The 12401-nt window shown below is 36.3% G+C and overlaps 1 protein-coding gene across 1 annotated transcript in view; it reads left to right on the top strand.

The window, feature by feature from the left end:
* The window catches only part of Dcc (DCC netrin 1 receptor), a 722447-nt gene that overhangs the window by 588262 nt on the left and 121784 nt on the right, over positions 1-12401 (top strand). Inside the window, exons 16-17 of the mRNA XM_059246128.1 lie at positions 6410-6505; positions 11685-11917. Coding sequence (XP_059102111.1) covers positions 6410-6505; positions 11685-11917 — 329 coding nt within the window. The remainder of the gene's footprint in view (positions 1-6409; positions 6506-11684; positions 11918-12401) is intronic.

Here is a 12401-nt window from a genome sequence, read left to right as displayed (position 1 = left end):
CATGGATAGGGCCACTGAGTGAAGTACATAATCTGTAATGAATAAAAGACTCTGGGCTGTCAATCTGGCACATGCCACTGGCATTTAATTCACACAAAATATTAATTAAAAATAATGAAGTTCTTCACACTGGCATTTGTTACCAAGCATAGCATCTCAGTCCACCCCTAAGGTTTCTCAATTCACTCCCTGATTCCCAGAGAGCAACATTCATCTCTAACCTCCAGAGAAGGATTAACACAGGCTCTTAGAATAATGAGTCTCTTACCTCCCATGTCTCTTGGGAAGGACACCAAGACTTCTTCTGAAAACCATACCCTTGCCTTTTACAACCCTATAATCAATAAATGTGCATTTATCTCCCCCCTTCATGACACTCAAGTAATAATGGGCTGAGTCATTTATTTGTGCATGCCCAGAGTTATTATTTCTTTAGCTTCCTAAATACAAAAATCTAACTGTTGTAAAAGAAACCTTGACCAAAGATTAAAAACAAAAAATTCTGTTGAATACTGTGAAATATGTGGACTCTCACAGAATATCTATGACCAAAAATAATTCCCAGAGAAATCTACCAAGATCCAAATCCCTCCAGTATGATTAAATCATATTAAATTCAAATGAGAAAACTGCCACACTTTATTTGCAGAGACAATTGATACATTTGTCAAGCTTATGTCTCTGCAACATTTCAGCAAGAACCCAAAAATAAATTTATTGTCATAATTGTCATTAAACATATTCCTGAACAATGGAGGCTGACCATAATTAATGATTAATTCATTGGGAATTCATTATGATAATAGTAAATGTGTTTAACTCATTTGATGCTTCCATAGTGGCACTGATTCTAGGCTATTCTTTTCTCATTTACTGATTTTAAATGTTAAAAGCTCTGAGCATGTGCAGGAAAATAGTTCCACATTGCCCTCTAGCGGTAAACTGGTGAAAAAATGAATTTCTTGCAAATTGTGGGGGAGAACATTCTGGGTTCTCAGGACACTCTGAAAGCATCTTGAGCTCAAGATACATTCAAAGAATTTCCTTTCATCCACGTATAAGGAAGATATTAAAACGTTCTGCGCTTTCCATAAGTTTGCCAATAAACGATTAACAAGTTTATCTTCCTTGTGCAGGCACCGTCAGTAGAGGACCAGACCAAATGTAGGAGGGGGAAAAGCCTATTGTTTCCTCTGTATGTCCAGAATGTGAACAAAAGCGTAACGTGTAAGCTAGACACAAAGCTGGATCTTAGAGTGCAGATGGTAATGTTGGTGATATTTATAGAAGTAAGTGATTACACTTCCAGTCAGGAGCAGAGAGAAAACAAGAGAATCCTTTTCCCTGGCATGCCCAGATTGACTGCCCCAAGTAGCCAGACTTCTTAGAGAGTCATAGCCCCTTCCAGTATCTGGGAGGAGGATGCTTATAGACAGAAGCTTCACATAAAGAACTGAAAAATTACACTCACCATCCTGACCATAGTAGGTCTAGATTCACATGGATCTATTTGCCAGCACGAATTGATTAGTTTATCTAAATTCTTTACAAATATTTACAGGGTGTCATTTTCACACAAATATCTAGGTTTCCAGAGAATTTGACTTGCTGAGACCACCTTCTTTGGACTAATAGTATCCTCAAACTGAATAATAGTTCATCTTCAGCTCACCTTTTCATCTCTCATGCAGCAACTGAGTTTAGCTTTCTCTCCCTTGTTCACTCTCATTAAACAAAAGGAAACAAATCTACAAGCAACTTAAGGCAAACAAGTAGCCTAGATCCTGCATATGTGAATAAAAAAATTCCTGGTCTCATTGTCACATCCTTAATAAATATATAGATAAATGCAAATGTATAGGTTATGAGGTTGAGCTAAATTAAATTTTAACCACCAAAAAAAAGCCATTTCCTATTTCATTAGGGTAATACCAAGTATAAATGTTTTTGTCTTAATGTATAGTTGAATCGTCTGTCTGAAATAAGAAATTAGATCTAGTAGTCACTGTTATAATTAGAATGGGTCATTGTCACAGTAAGTGTTTTTTTACCTTACCTAAGTGTATTTTCAGCATTTCCTTGAAATATTTTTACTTTCTATGACCTCTACTTAGACCCCTCCTTCTTCCACCAGCCCTAATTCAGAGTAAATATCTGCTGAAACCCCTTCACAGATGGCCTGATCCTTCATGAACATTTCAGGCCTCTAATCTCAAATGGCATTCAGAGAGCATACTGTGTATTTTATTGCTTAATTTTATGTAGTATTTCTTTTTTCCCCTCTTCAGAATTAGCTTACTAAGCTAATAAGAGAAGTTCATGTTTTACAACCAGTCTTGAATCTCAAAGAACACTTGACATTTGATTATTGATTACTTCCTTAAAAGTAAACTACTTTGACAATAAACATATGTGTGTGCATACACATGCATGTATGCACGAGAAAACACACACACACACACACACACACACACACACACTTCTGTTTTCAAGTAGAAGCAATTCATCACATGGAAGTTGAAAACGTGCGTGAGATATGATCTTATTTCAGTTTTCTTGCTAAATTGTGGTTTGGGAGACATTGTTATTTTGAATGTCATTGTCATTAACATAATATGCTTAAATTATGTTCAAACTTCATGAAGAAAAAACAACCTAACAAATTTTCAAAAATCATTAAATATGAACTTGCTCATTTGAAAGCCCTGTCATTGTTATATAAATACTTTAACACACACACACAAAAAAAAAAACACACATACAACACATGTGTGCTTTCAACTAGGTTCAGCATGTTTCTCTTCTCTGTTTGTTGTGTTCTGGCAGCTATAGGTTAGTCCCTTGTAGCAGGAATCTTAAAATTTCTTATTAATAAAAACAAACCTGGACCAGGTATTGGGGTGAATGCTGGAAGATCAGAGAAGCAGAACAAGCTACAGCTACCTCGCCTTGCCAATTCCTCAGCTGATCCTGTTTCATCAGACTGGATGCCTCTGAGTCCTCATCCAGAATGAATCTCAGCTGAACTGCTGCTCAAAAGCCTGAAAGCTTAACCAGCCAAATGCTTCTAGTTTCTGGTCTCACGCCTTATATCTTTCTCTTTCTGTCATCACTCCCTGGAATTAAAGGCTCACTTCTTGGGATTAAAAGTGTGTGTCACCATGCCTAGCTGTTTCCAATGTGGCCTTGAACTCACAGAGATCCAGAGGGATTTCTGCCTCTGGAAATCTAGGATTAAAGGCATGTGCTACCACTGCCTAACCTCTATGTTTAATATTGTGGCTGTACTGTTCTCTGACCCCAGATAAGTTTATTAGGGTGCACAATATTTGGGGGAACACAATACCACCACAGTCCCTGCAGCATAACTTTAGAGGGCAGTGCTGACTTTCATCTGAGACACTTAGTGCATGGTTGTTCCTCTGAGCAGTTGTAAATATTTAATGCATAGATTAATTCATTCATTGAGGTGGTAGAATGACAATATTCCATTTCTCTCATTCAGTTTTTCTTTCAGGAATGTTTAAAGTGATCCTCATGCCATTTGGTCACACTTGAATACAGTTTGTTTACAAATATCATGATAAATGCTAATTTGCTTACCATTTTCTCAGATAGTAGTGTGATTATCTGTCAATCTCAGAACTGACCAACTGCTTTTATTCTTTAAAATATCTCTATAAATTAGTATGTTCATATATATTTCAGGGAGTTGATACACTGAAGTTCATTAGAGTATGAGTGTCTTTAGTGATCAATAGAACCTTCTATGCAATAATCCTTGAGGGGCTAGAGAGATGACTCAGAGGTAAAGAGCACTGGCTCCTTTTCCAGAGGTCCTGAGTTCAATTCCCAGCAACCACATGGTAGCTCACAACCATCTGCAATGAGATCTGGTGCCCTCTTCTGGCCTGCAGGGATACATGCAGACAGAACACTGTAAACATAATAAATAGATAAATCTTTCAAAAAATAATAACCCTTGAATCTGTTAACAGGAGATTACTGTTGTCAATGGCTGGTTTCTTCCTTTCTAGTATGTCAGGACGGTTCAAACTCAGTTGTCATGTTTCCATTTTCAAACTTAGGATCCCCAGTTCTACAAAAGCTTTTGCCAGTTACAGTTGGTAACTTCATTTTATACAGCTGCAGCTTATACACTAAGGATGCTTTGTACGATCAAGTCAATGCTTCTTGACTTCTTAAGTTTATAGAACTACGAGAGATACAACACTTTTTTTTATTTTGAACATTTTTCTAATTCAAGTTTGGGAACTTGGGACCTTAATTACTATGTGTTAAGTCTATGTGTCTTTCCATCTCTACCAAGACTCTTGCTTAAAATAGCACAGTGGATGTAGAATTGTAATTCTCATACTTGTTCACTGATTTAGCTATATTATGCTTGCCTTACAATGACAATAACAGAAGTTCCACCATCATAATAATCCCTCAGTTGACTGCTGTATATAGACTACCATTATGATCGACTGATTTTCTGTTCATTGTAGTATCATAGCATAAGCCTTTACAGAATAAATCTCTCCTGACACTTAGTTTTAGGTCATTGACTTTATTATTCTGAAGTTAGCTTTCACATCATAGTTTCCTTTGGTTCATTTTGGATGTCGAAAACTCATTTTCTATTATTTCTGGTGGTCAATAAAATGAAATGCAATGGTTGTTTAGAAAAAATGATAGTTTGACTGTTTTCATCCTTTATATTTATAATTAATTTTGACTAATTAGAAAATCCTTTCTAATTATTTTCTTATCTAGAATAAAAAAGTAAATTACTGTAATTCTGTCTTATAAGCTATTACTACAATAAAAATTGATAATGGTCTAATTCTGCCCTGATAAATCATATATTGTTTTTATTTACATTCTCAAAAGACTAAGTCAACAAAAGGTGATGTATCCCTCTGTGTTTATTGTGTCATTTGCGATTTTCTTCTTTAAGGACTCCACCGTGTATTTTAATTTCTCACTCACCAACTTTCACATTTGACACCTTCTTCCATGTCATTCTGAGTAATTCTTACTTTCTATCTTGATTTCGTTTTCTATTCTTTGTGTTGATTTTGTTCATCTATTTACCCTGCATTTGTAATACAATTACTTCTTCCTCTGCAGCTGTGAACTAGGAAGTTTGGTTCCCACTCAGGTCCTGTTATATTTTCGTTCTGTTGCTATGATGAATACCATGAACAAAGGCATCTGTAGGGAGGGTTTATTTCAATGTATACTTCCAGGTCACAGTCCATCACTGAGGAAAGTCAGGTGTAGCTACAGTTTTCCTGCCTGGCCCACAGTCAGGACAAATCTCTATCACCTGCCAGTCCCGCAGCCTCAGACCCAACCAAGTAAACACAGAGACTTATATTGGTTACAAACTGTATGGCCGTGGCAGGCTTCTTGCTAACTGTTCTTACATCTTAAATTAATCCATTTCCATTAATCTATACCTTGCCACATTGCTCGTGGCTTACCGGCATCTTCACATGCTGTTTGTCATCATTGCGGCTGGCAGTGTCTCTCTGACTCAGCCTTCCACTTCCCAGCTTTATTCTCCTCCTTGTCCCGCCTACACTTCCTGCCTAGCCAATGGCCAATCAGTGTTTTATTTATCGACTAATTAGCAACACATTTGCCATACAGAACATCCCACAGCAGTCAGGGTAGGAACTGAAGCAGGCACCTGAAGCATAAACCATGTAGGAATGTTGTTTGCCAGCTGGCTCTCTGGTTCATGCTCAACTATCTTTCTTATACAACCTAGTCTCACTTGCCTGGATTGTATTGCTTCCCACAATAGCCTGAGTATCTCCATATCAATCATCAATAAAGGCAATCTCTCACAGACATTATCACAGGACAATCTGACACCGGCAATTCTTCAGTTGAAATTCTTCTCAGGTGCCTTAAGTTTGTGTCAACTATAATTGGTTTTGTCCTGGAGCAAAACTATACTGGTCAGTTCTAAGTGCTAGTATTTGTTCCGTAAGCTAATATGTCCCAGTTTCTTAGGATTATTCTCATTTCCAGTGCGATGCCCACTTTTGGTTTGACTGGCACAGACATGGATGACGCTTGGGTCATGGGGCTATCAGCTGATAACTCACAAAACCCTGTGTTTTAGGGTTGGAGGACCAACATCATCACCTATCCTGAATACACTGTTTAATGCTGTTGGTTCCCTACCTACTTAGCATTCACTGCTCAGATGATGATTCAGAAAGATCGGAAGTCTCTATCTCCATTAGAGCTGGTAGTTCCCAGAATGCAACCCACTCATTTTCAAATATCAATTTATTTTAAATATTATATTAAATTTGTTTTCAGGAAATGTTCACCATAGGCATTTCAATACACTAATTCAAAATGTCCAATTTGTTTCTGTTTTCAGAGTCAAGTTCTCATTATGTAATCTCCTTAAAAGCTTTCAACAATGCTGGAGAAGGTGTCCCTCTCTATGAAAGTGCCACCACACGCTCCATAACAGGTATGCACCTATTGTCAATCTTCTTGTGACAAGGTGGTCAGTGCTTGGATGATGGTGAGAAGGAACTCATTTAAAAAAAACACAAAATACAAAAGAGGGAAAATATTAAAAGCGAATACATGAAATTATCATGAATATATGCAGGCATATGTACACATTATCTTTTGATCATTTGGTTCCCCAAATGAGTGGGAAGGATTTATTCTATACATTAGAGTGTATATTTAGAGAATTCATCCCTTGCCTTCATAATCATCTTAGAAGTTTCATAGTTTGGTGCCCTGATATGATTCTTCATTCTGCTAACCAGTTTGTCTCAGACACTGCCATTTGAGCAGGAGGTTTGTGATCTAGGCTCTAAATAGCCAATGGACATTTGTTTCTCTCAACATGAACCTTTAGATAGGTGACAAGGCTAAATGAGCTGGCATCTTGAGGTTGATTCGATTAGTCCAAGTCACCAAGATGAATCCTAAACTGGGGCATAGGTCATCTGGCAGTAGACACAAAAGGGACTGGTTGATTCCAAGGCTCATTGTCTCAAGAATGGAAAACAGCAAGCAAGATCATAAGGGTGGAAGAATGTGAGACAATGTTAAGATGGTGAGATACAAGTCACTGATGAAGGCTTTTTGGTTAATAATATTGTGCTTATTCAAAAACAGAGTATGTGGATACCAGGAAAAATCACATTTCCATCTTGCTCCTAACAATATTGCTCCCACCAATGTGTCTAAAACCTGGACAAAAAAAAAGTTATATGTCTTCAATTAATGCTTTGTGCCTATCTCCTATATCCCCAGAAAACCACATCCTTCCAACTTCATTTGATTGTCCATAAATATTCACTTTAATTAGAATACAGGCATAAGAGGGCAAGCTTCAGACTTAATACCAAGCATCAGAGAGAAAAATTACTGGAGTATGGATTCCAGATGAGGATGCATCACTGGCTGGAGAATAAATGTTAATACTACTTAGATTTACATGAAGTTTATATAGTTTGTTTTTCAAGCTCACAGTTGCCATTCACAGACTATGATGAGAATGGTTTGTGTTTTAGATAGTTTCCAAAGATGTTATCACTTATTGTTATCCATATTCTCTGAAAAAGTAATTTCAGAATCCTTGAATGTTGACTATTGGTTCCAACGTTTGACATCCTCACCCTACCCCCCCAAAAATACAAAAACAAACAAAACAAAAACAAAAACATAATTGTGAGCTATCATTTGAGACAATATCTTTTGCTATGCCACCAAAGGTGTTTATGAATACGTAAAGAGAGTAAGCATCACCATGGAAACTATTTGCTAACAAAAGTATCACCTTCATAGTTAGGAAAACGATGTGTGTTGAGTTCTAGAATTGAAACTAAGATACAGAATAATAGTTGAGCATTTGGGATTTTTCACTCCTCCTTTCTCTCAGATGGTCCTAAAAGTGAGGTTCCCTGGGAAATAGCGGGGTACTCTGTCTGCGCCTAGGATTCCCCCGGTTGGCCCTATGTATGTCATCTCCTTCCTGTACCTGATAAGGAAACTAAGCAGTTTCTCATTGTCCAGCTGACATTGAGCTATGATCAGGTGACACAAAATTCCACCAAAGCCAGTCTATCAAAGCTTTTCTTTTATTAATACAAAAATTAAATCTCACGAAGAGGGACTAGTGGGTATGAAAGATAGTTTTCCAGAAGAACATAAGAGTAGTGAATGGGGCAGAGTTCAGATAAACTGAAGGTAGACTGTGCAGAAGGAAGTGTCTGTGGTATTCACAACTTTCCCTGTGGCATTTGCTGTCAGTTTTTAATTCTTAGCATATGGCATTGCTGTGGTGTTTTCTCAAACACCAGTGATCCATAACACGAGTTTTATTTTCATGTTATAGCTCTGATTCTAATGGATCTGAGAAATGAAGTGATACTAAAGTTGGAAATTGTGTCAGGAAATTTCTTATTGAAAGAAAAGCCAGTATTGGGCTGCAAAGGAATGTGTGAAGCAGCCTTTTCACAATAAAGAATATGCATTTTCCTGGAAGTAGAATTATTTTTATGCTTTCACACAACATGGAGAACAAAGGGCAAATAAATGGAGTCAAAGGCTAAGGCTCTGAGAGAATCTCTTATCAATAAATGTGTCATATTGTCATGTAAAAAAACATTCTCTGTCTTTGAGTTGTTGCAAAATATTCCCATGAGAAGTCTTGGAAAAAATCCAGCAAAAAGTAAACACAAAATATATCAAAGGCAATGAAAGCATCAGGCTAACATAACCATCAAGCCCTGGAGCATCCTAAATGCATGTGCTGGTAGCCTTTGGTGAGCTCTGGAGTCTTTTCTCAGACTGGGAATATCAGTTCAAGCTACTGAAACTTCCAGCTTAGCCCCACGTGGGAAAATTCTCTCTCCTGCCTTCAAGCTCTTTATCTCTTATTATTGTAAGAACAAGTTGTTTTCCACCAGGAGAAGGAAAAGGGCAAAAAATAATCAGGAGTTAATGAAGTAATTCTTTGAATTTATTTATTCTCTCAACCATTTTAGTAAGGTTTAAGTGAAGTATAATCCAGTTGAAAACCTTTAATTTTAAATCTAATTTCAAATGAGTATAATGACTAAAAATTGAGATTTCCAAACTATGTTAGGAACTGTTTCTTCTTCAGTAAAATTACATGTATGTAATATATATGTATATTATATATAATACATAAATGCTCACATAAACATGCAAATCTTCATGTACCTCTGAAATTCAAGAGCATATAAGTCATCCTAACAAAGTAAAAAATATTGAAGAAGAACTGTTTAATAGCAAAAGGATGCTTGCACCCAATTACTCAAGAAATTCCTGATTAGAGAATAAAAGAACACTTGCAATATGTGTAGCATATTTTCACATCATTGCTCGCTGCCTCCTAGAATGCTCTGCTCTGCTGGAAATTTAGCATATCTGCTCTGTCCCTTATAGTGGACACTGAGCTCTTAGGACCACTGAATGATTGAAATTGGCTGCCATAAAAATGAATAAATGTTTAAATAATTATTTATGTACTTTAAATTGATAAAATCCATAGAACATATTGTTATTATATCATGCAACAAAATTCTAAAGGGATTATCATGGAGAATGATGAAAAAATTTTATTCACTAAGATAGGAAATAAAACTTGGCCATTGACAGAATTTTCTGGATTGCATTAAGTCCATAGATAAATCACAACAGATATGATCACAACTATTTCTTCAAATACAGTAGGATCATTCTGTAATCAACACTATAATACTCAATAAATAATAGCTATGAACAATTTTATTTTCTAAAATCATAACTAGTAGGATTGACTATTATCATTTCCTAATATAGGATCACTTGACTTCAAATCATTATAAATGATGCATGTGAGAGAAACTGTTTATATGACTAAATGAAACAAAGTAATCATATAGGTGGTAGCCCATGACATGGATAAGTCAAAAGTAGTTCATACATTTGGACTACTCTTCCTCCATGCATAAAATTCTTCTTTCAAAGTCAGGCAAGAATAGAAATGTGAAAGGCAGTACTTGCTTGAGTTAGGCAAAAACATCTTCTCTTGTTAAACATGCTCTAGGATTGCAATCCTTGTAGAGGCTGCAGCATCCTCTGCTCTCTCCTCCTCATGTCATGGATTCATTTGGCTTTAAAGGAGCCCTTAATAAACAGAGACATCAGAAGAAATACAGAAAGCCATCTCTCTCTCTCTCTCTCTCTCTCTCTCTCTCTCTCTCTCTCTCTCTCTCTCTCTCTCTCTGTCTCTCTCTCTCTCTCTCTCTCCATCTGTCTCTCTCCTGCTATCTCCTCTCCTTTTGTTCTGTTTCTGTCTTCAGTTTTTAAAATATTTTCTCCAAAACCACAGACCAGTAACATGCTAAATAATTCATTGGAAAGCACAGTGATGAATAGAGGATGAGAATTTGAAATTCAAGGAAAAGAGGCAGTCATCGACAGAACAGCCAACAACCACTCAGCTTTGAACCTGGCTATTAAAAAAAAATAAACTGGATAAGCTGCTGCTGACACTCCTCTACATTTTATCTGATCTCATTCCCTTAAATGACATCAAATGTCCAGTCTTAGAGTTGTGCTGTCAGCTCAAATTTTTTGTTAGTGAGATTCTTTACTGTGTCATATAAAGGTCAGTTTTTAAACCTGTTATCTATAAATTTGAATGTCTCAAAATGGAGTGATTATTATTGCCACAAAGTAAGCTTCTGAGATTGTGGTCATCCCAGCATTATGTAAATGTAAGGGTTTTGTAGAATTTTGTAAAATCACACATCATTCTTCAGATCCAATCGTGTTATTGATCAAAGCACGTGCATATCTCAGTGGAAATCTCATCACTCTGAAGGTAGTTAATTTGTCTTCCTATCCATTGATGCACATTCTTTCCACTGAACTTGCAGTTTTAGAATCAGGAATATAATATAGGAATGCCTGACTGGACTGAAAATGGAACCAACCTCTGCGTGTGAATACAGAAAGATGAGCACTTTCACAGTTTAATATTACAATCTCAGAAAACCTGGTTACTAGTTGCCATCTCACATTAAATTATAGTACATCAGATGTCTATTGACCCTTGTAACCATGCATATCTGTTCGCTCTGGTTTTGTTCATTGATAGAGAAACCGATGTATATCAAGTTTCTTTCATTATAATTTGTGTGTTGATTGAACAGCATTTATAGAGATATAATCTAGACAATAGTAAAAGGAGCACAAATAAAGTCAGAGGTAAAGAAGAAAATTAAGGTATCCAGTAGGATTTATTTACATTTCAGAAAAAATAACCAGAAATATTTTTATTGTTACTTCAAATCATTGATAAATCATGAACCTGATAAATTAGTATATAAAACCTTGTAAGAAACAATGTGCAACATTCAAACAAGATGGGATTTTAAGATATATAATCTACTTAGAAATAAATATAAGAAAATACTGTTATTTTTAACATAGCAATACTGTTCTTATTATATTTTATGGTTTAATTAATTGCATTTTTTTCTGTTCTTCTCATGTTCCCTTTCATCGTTATTACCATGCATTTAACTCATTGTGATGTGTTATCACTGGTATTTATTTTAACTCTTTGTTTGCACATTTATTTGTTTGTTTCATTTGGTGGGTTTTTAACCCAGATCCCACTGACCCAGTTGATTATTATCCTTTGCTTGATGATTTCCCCACCTCGGGCCCAGATGTCTCCACCCCCATGCTCCCACCAGTAGGTGTACAGGCTGTGGCTCTTACCCATGAGGCTGTGAGGGTCAGCTGGGCAGACAACTCTGTCCCGAAGAACCAAAAAACATCTGATGTGCGACTTTACACTGTCCGGTGGAGGACCAGCTTTTCTACCAGTGCCAAGTACAAGGTGAAAGTCAAACTGATTGCATGAAATTTAAGATTATCTTTCATCTGTTTGGTGTGTTGTTTTCAATGTTTCCTGGTCTGCCACAAACTACTTTTCTACAGTGACTCTCACATACTAAAACAAGGCATTTTAATAATGGGATATCTAAAATTAGTTAAGAAAAATTATGCCTTTAGAAGTCAACAAAACGCAAGGTAAGAAAATATCAAGAGCTGCAAAACAATGTTTCAATCCCACCAGATGCTTTTTGCACCAGACATTTGCTTCTGTGGAAAGGAAAGCCATTTTCCTTTGGAAATAACAGGGCTCCAAGAAAATCTCCTGAATAGATTATGATATGATTCTTTTTATTTAGAATCTAGATTGCCATTGATTAATACCACACACCCACTTAGAGAGAATGTAACAGGGAATAAATGATGTGAAGTTAATTTATAACATCCTAGGAATGTATTATAAGCCATTAACATTGATTTCCTTATTT

The sequence above is a fragment of the Peromyscus eremicus genome, chromosome 19 (assembly GCF_949786415.1).
Source record: "Peromyscus eremicus chromosome 19, PerEre_H2_v1, whole genome shotgun sequence".
NCBI lineage: Eukaryota > Metazoa > Chordata > Mammalia > Rodentia > Cricetidae > Peromyscus > Peromyscus eremicus.
This window is presented reverse-complemented; position numbering and strand designations above follow the sequence as displayed.